The following is a 17,015-nucleotide window of genomic DNA, read 5'->3' on the forward strand; positions in this document are numbered from 1 at the left end:
AGGGGGCTTTGAAAGAAGCAGACAAATGAGTGAGAATCACATTGAATAGCTGTGTGTGTGTGTGTGTGTGTGTGTGTGTGTGTGTGTGTGTGTGTGTACACAGTGTGTGTGCGTGTGTGTGTGTACAGTGTGTGTACAGAGTGTGTACAGTGTGTGTACAGAGAGTGTGTACAGTGTGTGTACAGAGTGTGTGTACAGAGAGTGTGTGTGTGTACAGAGAGTGTGTGTGTGTACAGTGTGTGTGTGTGTGTGTGTGTATACAGTGTGTGTGTAGTGAGTGTGTGTGTGTGTGTGTGTACAGTGTATGTGTGTACAGTGTGTGTGTGTACAGTGGGTGTAGTGAGTGTGTGTATGTGTACAGAGGGTGTGTACAGTGTGTGTGTGTGTAGTGAGTGTGTGTGTGTGCAATGTGTTTGTGTGTACAGTGTGCGTGTGTTTAGCTCCCTCGACATCTTCCCAGTCCCCTCGGTTGCGTTGTTGCCAGCCCTGTAAAGTCTATGACTCGGCTGAGTTACAGACTACTGTGAATGTGCAGTCTCGGCCAGGGTCGGGCCGTAGCAGAAGATGCACCAGCTGAGGGCGGATTTCTCATTCCTGGCTGGCCACCCGCCTGCCTCCCCTCCCTGCCCGGAACCGATATTACCTACAGTAATGGAACTCTTACGCTCCGCAACCACCACCCTCCCTGCCACCCGCAACCACCATATGGGTAAGAGGCCACTGGAGCCATAGGTAAGTAATGCCTTTTATACCAGAACCCCCCCCCCCCTCCCCAATGAGACACTGAGGTGGGCTTGTTTACTTTTCAGGGGGGAGGGGGGGGGCACACTTTGGGATCTCTGCCTCTGTTTACCGGAGAACCTTGTCCCGGCACTGAAAGTGCATTAGAGCTGCAGAGTGCAGACATTGAAAGCACAGTCAGCAGGCCGCCCTGGAGTATTAGACACTTTTGCCCAATGGCTATTTATCAAAGAGATAGTGGCTCCAACTAGGATTCAAATCCCGGTCACCTACTTTAAAGGTGGTGCCTTTAACCACAATTTATTAGCATAATTCAATATTCAAGAACATATCTCTATTTTATACAATAAATGGCTTTATATAGAGAACTTTAAAAAGGATTTAGATATTCATTCAAAGCTCTATTAAATCTATGCAATGATGATAAAGTTCTCTATATAGAGCCTTTTATTGTATAAAATAGACATATGTTTTTGAATATAGAATTATGCAAATAAATTGCAGTTAAGCAGCATATACTATTTTCTGTGCATTTTTTTTTTCAAAGGGTTGTTAATTACCAGTGCTTTCACCTGCATTTAGAGCATATGGTCATTAGTGATTGATTAATCAATCTAGTTTATTGGTGTCTTTAACCAGTACTCTATACAGCCAGTGCTCCTGGTGCAGACTTAATTCAAAGTGTATTGTAAAAATAGTATGTTTGTTTGGTCGGTATATTTTGAGCATGTGTAAGAGATGACATCAAGAGGTATATGCAATAATCTACGATAAGCAGAATTACTTGCAAAAAGTGTCACCGTGCAATGAGTAGAGCAGAATACAATACATCATGCAAGGCAAGGCATTATGCTGTGCTAATTGTGAGCAAGACTTAACACACGTAATTCTGCATAACGCAATTTATTGCATACACTCCCATATATGTGCCCCCCTAAAAAAACTAAATGTCAGCTATGATCATCTGTGCATCGTGATTGGCTACAATATGAGGATAGGTTTGGAAATGACGTAGAAAGGTAAAAATTGAGTGAGAGTTTGTGTGTGGCTTTTACAAAATAAAAGTATGCTGATTGAGTTAATAATGTAATTATGCGTGAATTAGAATCTGCAGGAGGGGTTTGGGGTTAGGGGTTAGTTTGGGGGAAGGTTCAGTCTTAATTATATCTGAGAACTTTTTTTATGTGCCATTGTAAATGTAGTCATACACTGCCGGATTATAAGCCAATGTGCCTATCCGATCGTTGACTCTCTGATTGGATTCTGATTGGTTCCTTTCACACACAGCACCTTGATTTTTAACCCTCCTGGCGGTCTATTAAAATCCGCCAGGGGGCAGCGCAGCACTGTTTTTTAATTTTTTTTTTTTAAATCATGTAGCGAGCCTAGGGCTGGCTACATGATAGCCGCTGTACAGTGGCATCCGCACACTTCGATCGCCTCCGGGCGATCTTTGAGCAGGAAATCCCATTCGAAGATTGGGATGTCCTGAAGGGCTTCCCCGTCGCCATGGCGACAGGGCGGGATGACGTCACCGACGTCATGGATGTCGTGACGTCTATGGGAGTCCCGATCCACCCCTCAGCGCTGCCTGGCACTGATTGACCAGGCAGTGCATGGGGTCTGGGGGGGGGGGGGGGGGGGTGGTGCAACGCGGCGATCGGCGGCTAATTGGCGGGTGGCAGTGGCAATCGGGCAGAACATGCAGCTAGCAAAGTGCTTGCTGCGTGTACCAAAAAAAAAAATTATGCGAATCGGCCCAGCAGGGCCTGAGAAATCCTCCTGCGCGGCATAGTTTCCCGCCAGGAAGGTTAATGGATTCCAGCATAAAATCTATTGAGAATTACTATGTTAGTTTGTGGGTAACAACACAAAGGCCCATAAACAATTAACTTGTTCTCCCTAGTTTTCGCCTAGCACTTTATAATTAAAAAAAGTACCAAAAAGTAGGTGAAAAAGTTTAAAAATGAAAAGTATTTTCTTGCTTGCTGGTGGCTTTAAAGGCATTTCATTGACCCATTGTGAAAGTAACACCCAAGAAAAACTACGGAGAAAAAGTGAATTGCATATAGGCCAAAGTGTCTGAGAAAGAAGGTTCTGGCTGTTAGACATATGGATGGCAAAAAGCATGCAATATGATATATGAATATCAAGGTGTAACATGGCAAAGGCATACCAGTATAACAGAGACACTCGCATTGTCTCATAGTTACCTAAAGGATTATCAAAATAGGACACTTGGCATTTGTGTGATCTTGCACCATTAATGGTTAGGGAAAGTCCTGGATTAACATGTCCTTTTTGGAAAGGTAAGTGTTAGGAATTATTTAAAGGATAGCCGTTAGGGCTTTGCTTGGATTAAAGATCAGGGTTAAAGAATACTCGAGGTGACAAGTGACATGATGAGGTAGACATGTGTATGTACAGTGCCTAGCACACAAATAACTATGCTTTGTTCCTTTTTTTCTTTCTCTGCCTGAAAAAGTTAAACATGTATGTAATTGGCAGTTCCTGTCTGAGTCAGACTACAGTGTGACCCTCACTGATAAGAAATTAAAACTATAAAACACTTTCCTAGCAGAAAATGGCTTCTAAGAGCAGAAAAGAGATAAAAAGGGTCAATAGTTCATAGATTTTCCCATTCATTGATCTCCCCTCTAATGATTGGCGGTGAGAACACGCACAGGAGCTAGCAGGAGTAAATGGCGGCAACAGACAAATATCTACGTTCCTGGAATGGGAACAGTCTTCACATGGGGCATAGATATACTGCCGCAAATGCAGCTAGTGGTTAAAACAACACTGCCAGTATTACTATTAAATCATGGCAGCATGCCGCTTAAGTCCGTTAATTGAAGAAAAATTACAGTCTGGCATAACATACAATAAAAATGTATTTCCCTTTGTGTACTACCAGTAGAGTTGTTCTGAAATTATTGTCATTGCATATGTCTCATGATAATGACATCTGTGCAAAATTCTAAAGCTCAGAGTAAAGTATTGCTATGCGCAATTGGTATAGTATTTAATCAAACTCATTGCAGTCTTTTTGCAGAGGAATTCTGTCTGCTATGCTTACAGAGCTGCTTATGGACACTGCATCCTGTAGGAAAAATTATATGCTGTGTTTGCTAATTTTTCTCAGTTTTTTTACCACTTTAAAGTTCCATATTTTCTATTTTCCCCACAAATGTACAGTAATATTAGAACTTTCTGCTGATTTGACAATAATTTTTTACATTTATTGTCTAACTTTAATATCTTTACACAGCAGTCTACATTTATAGCTATTCATTTCAAATTTTGTTATTGAAAGTCTTGTAGAGTCTTTTGTTGTGCCAAACACAAATGTTAAAGGTTTTAAATTGGTCTCTTGAAAAGTAAAAAACATTCAGATGAAATTGTTGGCAAATACATTCCTCCCGTAAAAGGCAGCTATATTTTAAATTTAAGTTTTATGTATTAACATATCTTCAGAGGTACAACGAGTAAAACTGGCAAATAATAAACTTATAACATATCTGTTTGGGGTACTACCTGCTGGTGGGATTGGCTACTCTTATATTTGCAGCATGGGGGCATGGTGGCATAGTGGTTAGCACTCTTGCCTTGTAGCACTGAGACCAAGGTGGGACCCAGATTTGAATCCCAGCCAGGGCATTATCTGCACAGAGTTTGTATGTTCGCCCGTGTATGCGTGAGTTTCCTCTGGGCACACAGGTGTCCTCCCACATCTCCCCAAGAAACATACCCCTAAACATGTGTCCTAGACCAGTGTTTCTCAACATTTTATTGGTATGTACCCCTTTTAAAGCCCAGTACTCTCCAAGTACCCCCTGGCATAGTAAACATTATCACAAGTACCCCTTGACAAATATATATTTAATTGTAGTACTTGATAATTGGTTCTAAACTATTTCCAAGCATTTACTATTGCTTTTAATTAGCTAAAATACTAATTTGGTGTTGTTTAAATAAGATTTATCATTTTCTAACACTCTAAAGTTGTTATTCTTGGTTAAGTATATGAAGCCTGAGTACCCCCTGGAACCATCAGAAGTACCCCCTGGGGTACGCATACCACACGTTGAGAACCTAGGTCCTAGACTACAATATATACACTATATGATGCATACATAGACATATGACTATGGTAGGGATTAGATTGTGAGCTCCTCTGAGGGACAGTTAAGTGACAAGACAATATACTCTGTACAGTGCTGGGGAAGATGTTGGTGTTATATATATACTAAATAGTAATACTTTGCATATAACAAGGAAGAGGGATTACAGTCAAAAAATACACACAGTATCTCTGTATGCAATACAGTAATAAAACCTGTATTAAAAAAATAACAAAAAACTGTGGAAAATTAAATTTAGCTTTAACAAGCATAGTAATAACACAAACTATGTCTACAAAACAAAAACAAAAAATATACTTTCCCTCCTTTACTAACCTCTATATCCTAGCTGTGGGCCTTCTTATTGTGAATAAAACTGCAGAACTCAATTTAGGAAGAAAAGATTCTTCTCATACATTACAGCAAGTTTTATCTATTTTCTGAGACACAAGTCTGACCTTAATGTACAGCTGGGGTACTTGCAATACGACTATCTTCTGCTTGGCCATTATCTTCTTTGTTTCATTGACGCGAGCCGTGACAAAGAAATGTAAAGAGGCCTGTTCCACAAGATGGCTCATGTACTCACCAGCTTTTATATTAACTTCCGCTGTTTTAGCTAATGGAGATATGAAATGGAAAAGAGGAAACACAATTTACATTGTGAAGTGGCCATATGAATTGAATTTCCATGCATCACACTGTATCCAACTCATCCGGCCTGTTCCAAGTAGCTAAATGGTAATTTGTACAAATTCCACCTCTTCACACTCAATACACAGGCAAGGAATATTTGTTTGTGTGTATCTCATTGCATCCTTCAAGCACACAATCTCCTTTTAGATTAATAAATACATAGGCATTAATGTAAAATCTCTTGAGCACAGCTTTGGCAACATTACAAAGAAGTTGGAAAAAAGAATTATACAAAGACGTGTTTTTTTTCTAACGCTGGAATTCAATTTGCAATTTATGTTTCATGATTCTGCAAACACAATGATAACATCAAACACACTGTTTTCATTTGCACTTGTGTGATCCACATCTAGTGCTTATTCAAAGATAATATTAGGTTTAGGGTGGGTGCACACAGGAAATCTTTCTCATAGACACATATAGAAAACACAAAGAATGGTTTATTCAGTAAGATAGCAAAGAGGACAATTGTATCCTGTGAGTAATTTCAAGCAACTGCATAACTTTTGCAAAAGAGTTCATGTATAAAAGTGCTTCTTCCGTGTTTCACCACACTCAGCTATTCCTGAACAGTCATATTTCACATCGCCACATTGCTAAATAACCACTATAATGAACATTTTGATATTGTATAGACCCTAACCAGGGCAGTTTTAGGCTATAGAGCCCCCACAGATTTGGGCAAACTATTGCAATACAATACCCAAAGGCAGGGACAGATCGAGACCAAATTGCGCCTGGGGCAAAGTCAGGTTCTGGCGCCTAAAGGTCAGGTTTTGGTGCCTAAAGGTCAGGTTTTGGCGCCTAAACTGCCATTCCCCATCCAAATTTTGCCGCCTTTTTAAGAATTCAACAAACTGCGCCTGGGGCAAGAGACCCGCCTGCCCCCCCCCCTAGATCCGTCCCTGCCCAAAGGTGCCCCCAGTATTAGGTAGCCCCAAATATGGCCCCCATATTAATTATCCAGATGAAGACCCCTCCAGCATAGGTAGCAGCAGAAGCCCCAATATCAGGTAGTCAGATGCAGCCCCCCCAACAAGTGTAGGTAGCCACAGGAGCCACCAGTATTAGGTAGCTAGATGCAGCCTCCCTAGTACAAGATGCTCCCCCATTATAGGTAGCCAGAGAGCCCCCTATGTAGACCCCATGTAGGTAACCAATGAACCCCCCTGTAGGTAACCAGAGAGCCATTTTGCAGGCAACCAGAGAACCCCCCATCAGGCAGAGAGCTTTATGTTTAGGTAGCCAGAGAGTCCCCATTTAGGTAGCCAGAGAGCCCCCCCCCCCGTAGAAAGCCTTAGAGACCCCAATGCAGGTAGCCAGAGAGCCCCCCATTTAGGTAGCCAGAGAATCCCTCCCACTAGGTAACGTGATAGTCATTTTGCAGGTTGCCAGAGCCCCCCCCCCCCATTTAGGAAGCCAGAGACCCCCTCCTTCCCCGTTTAGACAGGCAAAGAGTCCCTTCCCTGCAGGGAGCCAGAGAGGCTGCCTGTAGGTAACCAGAGAACCAAAGAGTATGCAGTGGGACCGTAATGATAACTCACCCTGCCAGGATCCACACGGGTGTTTATACTTCTGGGGCTTCCCCTAGGGTTACTGTTACCATGAGATGTAATGTCTAGGACCAGGAAGTATATGTAGTGCCTGTGGATCCGGGAAAGGTGAGTTATCATAAAGCTCACGCTACGTGCTCTGCGTGTACCCCTCCCCTTGCTCCGCCCCGGGTGATGTCCCACCCAGACCGCCTTTGGAAACGTGCATGACCCTAATTTACTAAGGCACACCACAGTCCACAGTCTGTCAGCTTAGTTCTGCCTGGTAAACATAAGCCAAAGGCGAGCAGCAACAGTGTGAACCCCATGCTGGGGAGTGAAGTGTGAACCCCATGCTGTTGGGCTCCAAATCTCCTGAGGAGCACCCCCCTGCATAACTGAAATGGATAGCTTCAGGGGTAGCTTGTTCGCGTACGTTAAAAAGGGGCGCTGGGAAAAAAGGGCGCCGGGTTTTTAACGATAAGCATGGATAACGTTTAAAATTGTATTGTACTGTATTTCGTTTAAAAATTAATGTTTTTTAAAGTTATAAATCATTAAATAATGTGCATTAAATCGGCAATTGTAAAAACGTTAATCTTTCGTTTAAATAGTGAAACGTATAATAACGTTTAAAATTTTTTTTACTAAGTAACCCTCCCTGTACCTACCCCTAACCCCTAGACCCCCCTGTTAGTGCCTAAACCTAAGACCCCCCTGTTGGTGCCTAAACCTAAGACCCCCCTGTTAGTGCCTAAACCTAAGACCCCCCTGTTGGTGCCTAAACCTAAGACCCCCCTGTTGGTGCCTAAACCTAAAACCCCCTGTTGGTGCCTAAACCTAAGACCCCCCTGTTGGTGCCTAAACCTAAGACCCCCCTGTTGGTTTTTTCGTTTAAAAATAATGTAAAAAAAAAAAAAGTACTGTTTTTCGTTTAAAAATAATGTTTGGGAAAAAATATTGTACTGTTTTTCGTTTAAAAATAATATTTAAAAATGTATAAATCATTAAATAATGTGTAATCATGAGAAACAGTAATAAAACATTAAGTCTCCGGGCGCCGCTTTTAAAACATTAGTTTTCTCCGGCGCCCTTTTTTCCTATCGGGCGCCTATTAAACGATATTTATTATAGGAGTGAATGGCGGCGCCCGATTTGTCCACTAGCCTCAGGCGCCCGAATTTACTGTTTCCGCTTGTTCTCTCCTCCATAGTTAGCAGTTTAAATGCCAAACAGACTGCTGGCAACAAAATATGTAAGAACTAAAAAATAACCGTTTGTTTAAAAATACAATCCTGATGTCCCTCTGCTGAATGTGTAGGATTATGGATGCTACAGATTTTAGAACGTTGAAATAGCTTGTTCAAAAAACTAGGGAAGGTTGGCCACTGCGGTTAAAAGTGGCATGTAGTTCGGAGAGACCTTTTTGATTAAGTAATTTGTAGTAAATTGAAAAAAAAATGAGTGGAATGGAACATAGGTGAATTGTTAATGTAAAATGTAAATGTTACTTTTTGTTGTTGTATTTTCTATGTTAATAATGTTAATTATGTTACGTTAATTACGTTATGTTAATATTAATATATTGTTTGGATGGCCAAATCTAGGCAGTGCTGCAAAGAGCAGGCCATGTAATGAACAGGACACTCATAAAATCATTCTTACTATGTTTAATGTATGGCCTTGAACTTTGTTGTAGTCTTTTAATTAACAATAAAAGTCAGAAGGCATTAGAGGAATATGAGATACTAGTGACCTTAGCCCGTTAAAAAAATGGGGGTAGGTCTGTCACTGCGCATGCGCCCCCACCTTGCGCATGCGCACACACACACCCGCTCGCCGCTTCTGGCCCCGTCCTCCACTGCAAGCCTTCAGTGTCTCTGCATCCCTGCACATGCGCAGTGCAAAAAACCACTGACACACGGACAAAGCAGGACGCAGGGACACTTTATATATAGAGATTGAGATATATGAGATATATGCATATCTTATATCTATTCTTACATAAAAATGTTAAAATCCACATTTACAAACAGTGCATGTCATTTTAAAACTGATTACATACAAACACAGAACAAACACAGAACATTTATATCGCGCTTTTCTCCTGGCGGACTCAAAGCGCCAGAGCTGCAGCCACTAGGACGCTCTTTAGGCAGTAGCAGTGTTTAGGGAGACTTGCCCAAGGTCTCCTACTGAATAGGTGCTGGTTTACTGAACAGACAGAGCCGAGATTCGAACCCAGGTCTCCCGTGTCAGAGGCAGAGCGCTTAACCATTACACCATCCAGCCACTGGGACATAAGTCCCATTATTCACCTAACTCCCCTACACCTAACTCATACTTTGCTTGTGTGATGCTACTTACGCTACTGGAGTAATACGTGTTACACAAGTAATGCATGTGTCCTGTGTATAAAGCTTGTTATGCAAAACATGTAACATGCTTTCTGTACCTTGCAAAATGCACATTCATTTTTGCATTATTTTAGCTAGTGCACCCTGTTAATACATGTTTGCCAGCCATTGAAATTGGTGTCTCAGGTTTTGTTGGTGTTGCCTTTACAAGGTTCCAAGCCTGCACTGTTGTATTTTTTCATCCACTGGGCAAGTTCGCCTAAGCCCACGGATCAATATGGGTGTTATTGGATTGTTTTGTAGTTTCGCAGTATTTATTATTATGTTGGAACACATTGTAATGCTGTTCACTGAAATTTGTATAATGATTTCTGGTTGCAACATTGCAGTGATGTGCTTGTAATGCTACTTTGGCTCTGACAATAAAGCGTCAAATTCAGAAGTGAATCACAGCACATGTATGGAAACAGCAGATAGTGCAGTCTATGCACTGTCTGCTGTCCCTGCGATTGCGTTTCCATAAGCCCGCCTGAAAGTGCGCTATATGGAAACGAGCCCTAAATGCTGAGGATGTGCATCAATCCATGTGCCAAGCTTTCCACTCAGTGACTCAATGCCCACCTGCAGGGGGCATATCAGATTTATGCACCTTGGGGAAGTGGGAAAAGATCTTGTTTGACTTGGATTGACAATGGGAGGGCCTTGAAAGGGTGGGTTAAGGTAACATTACCTTTAAATGCACACATGCTTTGCATAGAAATGTGCTACGACTAAGGATCGTATATGATCTGACGCATTTCAGTAATTTGTGTGGGATTCATGCTTTTATGGATATGAAAAAAGTGGATTTTAAGGCGTACACAGCCATGCAGTGCATTTGTATCTTGGTACATTTGAGGAGTGGTGCCCTTTCCTGCAGGAGCTGTTGGTGTATTCAGGACTGAGCTGTATGTGCAAACTTTGAGAAGCTTTCATCTATACACTCATATTATTATAGCTTGTACCCCTTTATTAATGACTGCATTGGCCAAGTACCACTTCTGCAGGTAATAGCAACTCAAGTACCACTTGACGCATGCATATTTGTTAGAAGTACTCTGTAATTGTTTATAAGTGCTTTTCAGACACTCCTTGATGCTTTTGATACACCAAATTTTATTTTATACAATCAAATCTGTCCTTAATGGATTAACTATGACAAGAGCAACTACCACGAGTCCCACTATAGTACTCCTTGTGGTATGTGTACCACGGGTTGGGAACATAGGCTTTAAAACACCTCCATGATCACAAACTCTTACTGGTGCACAGCTTCATGTACACCATATAATCCAGATATTTCATCTCCCTAGAAAAAATTATTAATACTCCTTATTTAATTGTTGCAGGTTTACTATTTAATTTGGTGTGATGCAATAAAGATTCCTACTTGCCATGATGAAGTTTAATCTCTGGGAAAGGTTCAGGGGCATAACTAGAATGTATGCTCCCCCTCCCCCCCATCCCTACAAAAAGATAGTAGGGTGCCCCCTGGGTCCATATGCCCCTCAACCCCTTCCCTCTACATGTTTATCCACCTGGCCAATAAAGAAAACAAAGTTTAAAAACACTCAAACCCTTCCCCCCCCCACACACACAAGCCCTCCCCTGCCACGCCCTCCTTCCATGCAGAGTAACGCAGGTAGCAACGTAATATTTACCTGCTCCAGCACTGCGGTTCTCCTCCATGCTTCACAAGTGTACACTTTGTGCTGCCATCCTCTGGCTCCCAATCACGTGACTTTCATTAGTTATGTGAACGAGATCGGGCAAATGGCAGCAGAGAGTGTGTGGCTGTGAAGCATGCAGGAGACCTGCAGCACTGGAGCAGGTAAATATTACACCTCCTGCTGCGCTACTTTGCATGTGGGTGGGGAGGTTGTTATACCCCTTGAAAGGTCCGTATGGTCTTCCCTTAATCCTAGGACTGGTTGTGCCTTAAACCTTGGTGAGTATAACTGGTCTGATACTGCAGGAAGTATTCCGCTATGCAGAGCAGACTGGCAGTATACAAGGATAATCTTTTATGTACACCGATGACTCACAGGCTGATCAGTAGACGTGAAGTAGCATGTTTGTATAATTATATTTGATATACAGTCACCAGAAAGAATCTTGGAAATACTGTTTCAGGTGACGGTTATTTAGTGTAGGTCTAAGTCTTTAGGATGGTTAATATACGCAAACAATTATCTGCATTTACTAAAACATGTATGTATGTTACCTCAGTTGCATTTACTCTATAGTGCAGGAAAACAGAGCACAAAATGAGCATCGGTAATACATAAGCACTAAATCAGCTATATCAAAATGTTAACAGCTGAAATCTGACCAGATGCTAATGGATGCAGCACATCCTCATTCTGTTTATTATGTTATTAACAGGTTGTCAAGATGATGCGCACAGTTACTGTCTCCTACCTAGCCCATGGCAACTTATGTACATTCTATAATCACACACCTGTGAATACATTGTTAGCAGTGTATGAAAAGATAATATAAATGTTATATTTTGACATAGTAAGTTACTGATCTGTCCAGTTAATAAATAAAACAAAACCCTTTTCAGTTAATTGTCCCTAGCACATAAATCTTTGATGTAGGTTATAAACAAATTATATGCTTGCTATCTTTTCTCAGTGCTGCCCGTGACAAAAAAGACAAACAGCAAAATACACTCAGAAAGACTGATGTTCCTCAGGACCAGTGCTGTCCATGTTCACGAACTTGGAGGGCAACATTGCTTTGGGTCCTGGTGATGGAGGGCCAGATGCATTAAAGTGAGCTCTCACAGCTTCTCCATTAAACAACTGAAACCATAATGCCCCATCATAATATTCTCACACATGCAACTGTCACCATCATTCCTCTCCTACGCTAACCAGTGCCCCTGTAATGCCCCCATAAACAAAGGCTTCAACAACATCTACCCCATGAATAAAGATCAGTTTTGGATGCAATGGATGCAGTTTGCCTATAAGAAGAGGCACTGTACACATGTGATGGATTGCGGAGAAACCGCCGCGCGTTCTGACAGCGAGGCGGCGGTGTCCGCGTACAGAGCGGCGGTTTCCCCGCAGCAACATGCGTCTAGTTTGTCTGGACCTAGTAGTGCACACAGATGGAGAGCTACGCGCACGCGCCGCAAGACAGGCTCTTTATGCCAATAGGAGAAGGGTCAGCTGATCGAGGCGGTCAGCTGATCCCAGCTCAGCAGGTTATTGGTTGATAGAAGCTGGGCGGCGCTGTGGAGTGCTTTGCTATATATATATCTCTTGCCGTTCAGTTGCTGGTTGTCTGGCGTTGCGAATACCTATGTGTTAGCACTCAGACCTTAGTCAGATCCTTCAGTGTGGTGGAACCAGGTGGACCTGGGAATCCACACTTAGCCAGTTCACTGTATTATTATCTGTGTTATTCTTTAGACCAGTTCCAGGGTGTAGAGACCACGGACCTCACATCCCAGACTAGGAATACTGTGTATCATCTGTGTTATTCCTTAGACCAGTTCCAGGGTGTAGAGACCACGGACCTCACACCCCAGACTAGGAATACTGTATATCATCTGTGTTATTTCTTAGACCAGTTCCTGGGTGTGGGACCACAGACCTCACACTCTAGACTAGGCATTATTGGATATCTGTTTATGAATTGTAGCTCTCCTGACTTCTCTTCTGCTTTCTGAATCGGTACCTTCGCACATCTGATCTACTGTTGCCGACCCTGCCTGTCCCTGGTTACCGAATCAGTCTCCTGTCTCTGTACTTTATCTGTCTGTGTGTTGCCCGACCTTCTGGTTGTCACCCACCCCTTGGGTGCTCAGTCCAAATTCTACTGTTACACCAAACACTTACACACTTCAGGTGTCTAGAGTTTAGTTATACTTGGATTATTGGCGATTCTGCAGATCCTCAATAATCAGGTATATCTGTATTCTTGGGGATACTGCAGATCGCCAAGAATCAGATTCTCTCTGGTTGCTGACACCTATCGTTACAACACATATGCTGATAGTCATTCAGATGCAGCCTCATCTAATATGTGCTGCTATTCCTCTCTATTGTCTACAAAAATGTAAGTTAACTTTATGGCTAGCTTCTCTCAGGTTATACATATGCTTGTTTGTTAGTTTAATTAGAGGTTAGCGTCCCTTCCAATAGGATGACCTCACTACGGTAAAAGGGTCTAGTACGGAATATTGCTACTCCATGCAAACTGTTTTGGAAGCTAAGATCCCCATTAGTGTATATTTGTAGCCATGTAGCATCTGTTTTGAATGCAAAGTGTACAGTTTGCCTAAAAAACGCTCTGCATACCTGGGTAGGTAGTCGTTAAGATGCGGCGTGGCTTTACGACGCGCTGCCATTTCTCTCTGTTGTCTGTTGAGCTTCATGGCTAGCTGCTTTGGGTTGCAATGTTTGCATGTCATTTTCCTTTAATTAGAGGTTAGGGTCATTGGTGCATATTTGTAGCATCTGTTTTGCATGCAATGGCTGCAGTTTCCCTATAAGAGGCTCTGCGCACAAATGCTGATAGTCATTCAGATGTGGCCTGATTTAAGATGCACTGCCATTTCTCTCTGTAGTCTACCCCATGAATAAAGTACCTCAGTAATATCATCATAAACAAAATGTTTGCCCATAAAAATGACTTCACAATATGCCAGGGATAGTCGTAGTCAGCCAACTTCGGTACGCTGGAACTGTAACTGTCCTCGGATCCTTGAAAGACTTTAAGAACATACCGCTGGTACAAAAATACTTTTCTTTATTGGTAACATCAGGATAGGGTATCAGGAATAAAGATGATCACAGTTTTAGTAATATTGGTGGCTGTGGCTGAACATGGCGATTTGAGTGGTATAAAGCGTAGGAAGCGTAAGTGCGGTAGAACTAGGGGCAAACATACAAAAACAGTATTTAGTATAGATTCTAACATATAACCACTAACATTGTCATTAGCAGCATGAATCAGTATACATAAACCAAGATAGCTCACCTATTTTCGCCTCATGGGATCTTAAGGGCAGTTTCTCTGCTCTGTCTCTCTCATAAGCTCTGAAGATTCACTCTAAGATGGCTGCTGGCATGTCTGGATAGAAGATTCTAGAAGATCTCAGAGTGAGGCTGGGTTCTGATTGGACTAGAGTGTCAGGTGACTGGAGTACTCAGATTAACCATGTAATGTCCTCTGCTTAGCTAGCTATATTATAGCTGATGCTGCAGGCTGTTACTCTACACACAAACTTTAACAGCAGGCTAACTTTTCTGCTTATCATACAACAGACCTATATAGGTATATATATATTATTCTGTACTGCAAAACTAGCACTAAATTGCTATAAACCTCTCTTATTAACAGTGACTATGAATTATGCTGTTCAGATGTTTGATTGGCTTGGGCGGGCAGCTACACTCCCACCAAATTACCTCTAATTTATGCTTTAGTTGTTGAGAGGGGTTGCATAAATCAAGGGAATTTTACTTCTTCCTTCTTGCTAGGAATTTGAGAATGTCCTTTATTATTCTTGACAAGAACAACCAATTTTTGGATAGGACGTTCTAGTATCACCATCTAGTCTCACCAATTCGTCTTTGTCTTTCTGAACTTCAAGAACTTTAGCAATTCTCCATCGATTTCTGGGTAAGTCCTCATCTTTGACCATCACTATGTTGTTCATTTGAATATTTCTCTTAGGAGTATGCCATTTTTGGTCCTTGGCTGTTGAGTTTAAGGCTTGAATGACCTTCACTTCAGGATCACACATTGATAGCTCTAGGAAACCTTTCTTGGGTACTATTTCCCTTTCCCATAGGAACTGTGGGCCTGTAAACCAGTTTGAGTCCTTCATTTCTGAAACTTTAAGACCTCTTGAAGCATGGCCAGCTGGGTTCTTTTCTGACTCAGTGTAGTACCACTGGTCTGGATTAGTAATTTCTCTAATTCTTTGAACTCTGTTCGCCACAAAGACATGAAATCTTCGAGCTTCATTATTTATGTAGCCTAGAACCACCTGTGAGTCTGTCCAAAAGTACTCTTCATCTATCTTGAACTCTAATTCATCTCTCAGGAACTTGCTCATTGAAGCAGAAACTACAGCAGCAGCTAGTTCCAGTCTTGGTATTGTGAGAACATTGGTAAGTGCAACTCTGGTCTTGGCCATGACAAGGGAGCAATGTACCTTTTCATCTCTTATCACCCTGATGTAGGAACATTGGCCATAACCGTAAGTACTAGCATCTGAGAAGTGATGCAGTTCAATTCTGTCATACTTTCCAAAGTTGTAGGGTGCGAAGCACCTCGGTATTCTGACCCCTTCAAGATCTTGCAAATCCTTAATCCAACTCTCCCACCTTGGCCTCAGTTCTTCTGGTATAGAGTCATCCCAATCTAGCTTCTGCCTGCACAGCTCTTGGAGTATTCCTTTTCCTCTGAGGATCACTGGGGCTAAGAATCCCAATGGATCATACACAGAAGCTACCATGGAGAGAATATTATGTCTTGTTGCTGGTTTCTCTTCAATAGAGACCTTAAAGAAGAACTCATCCTTTTCAACATCCCACCTCAGGCCAAGTGCATTCTGGACTGGAAGATCATCATAGTTGAGGTCTACATTTTCCATTGCTGATGCACGTTCAGATTCACAAATGGATTCCAACACTTCTCTGTTGTTTGAGATGAATTTGTGAAGTTGCAGATTTCCCTTTGCGCACAACTCTTGGGTTTCTTTCACTAATTTGATTGCTGAGTCAGCAGATTCCAGGCTTATAAGTCCATCGTCGACATAAAAGTTTTTCTTAATGAAGTTTGCTGCAGATGGATAACTTCTTTCGTTTTGACTGGCAAGGTATTTCATACCATAATTGGCACAACCTGGGGATGCTGCTGCTCCAAACAGATGGACTTTCATACGATATTCTACAGGCTCTGTATTAGTATTTCCATTCTCCCACCATAGGAACCTCAGGAAATCTCTATGTTCTTATTTCACGTGAAACCTATGGAACATCTTTTCAATGTCACACATGACAGCAATAGGGTATTTCCGAAATCTGCTGAGAACTCCAGAAAGCGTATTCGTGAGGTCTGGTCCCGTTAGCAGATAATCGGTCAATGCAACACTATCATACCTTGCTGAGCAGTCAAATACCACTCTGATCTTGTCTAGTTTCTTCAAGTGATAGACACCTTGATGTGGAATGTACCAAACCTTTCTCAGGTCTGGTTGATTGTCAGCTCTTTCTGCATCTCCGTCTTGGATGATGCCTTCCATAAACTTAAAATAGTCACTTTTGAATTTCGGCTCTCTTCCCAGCTTCCTCTCCAAACGTCTTAGTTGCAATAAGGCGAGATTCCTATTGTCTGGAAGGTAAGGGCGTTTTCTGAAAGGTAAGGGCATCTCTAAATGTCCTTGTTGGTTTTGCCGAATGCCATCTTCCAAGATGTGTAGGAATTTTATATCTTCTTGAGATATGCTCTTTTCCTTTGAGCTGGTGTCTGCAAAGTCAGACTCAAGAATCTTGATT

At 42.0% G+C, this 17,015-nt stretch overlaps 1 protein-coding gene and 1 long non-coding RNA gene across 5 annotated transcripts in view; one reads left to right on the plus strand and one right to left on the minus strand.

Annotated features, from left to right (window-relative positions):
- Positions 1-17,015, minus strand: part of F13A1 (coagulation factor XIII A chain) — a 215,955-nt gene that overhangs the window by 34,352 nt on the left and 164,588 nt on the right. Inside the window, exon 13 of the mRNA XM_068236848.1 lies at positions 5,324-5,484. Within this exon, the coding sequence (XP_068092949.1) occupies positions 5,324-5,484 (161 nt within the window). The remainder of the gene's footprint in view (positions 1-5,323; positions 5,485-17,015) is intronic.
- Positions 1-17,015, plus strand: part of LOC137518684 (uncharacterized) — a 95,880-nt gene that overhangs the window by 7,365 nt on the left and 71,500 nt on the right. The gene's annotated exons all lie outside the window — the stretch shown is intronic.

This window comes from Hyperolius riggenbachi, chromosome 5 (genome assembly GCF_040937935.1).
Source record: "Hyperolius riggenbachi isolate aHypRig1 chromosome 5, aHypRig1.pri, whole genome shotgun sequence".
NCBI classification, from domain to species: domain Eukaryota; kingdom Metazoa; phylum Chordata; class Amphibia; order Anura; family Hyperoliidae; genus Hyperolius; species Hyperolius riggenbachi.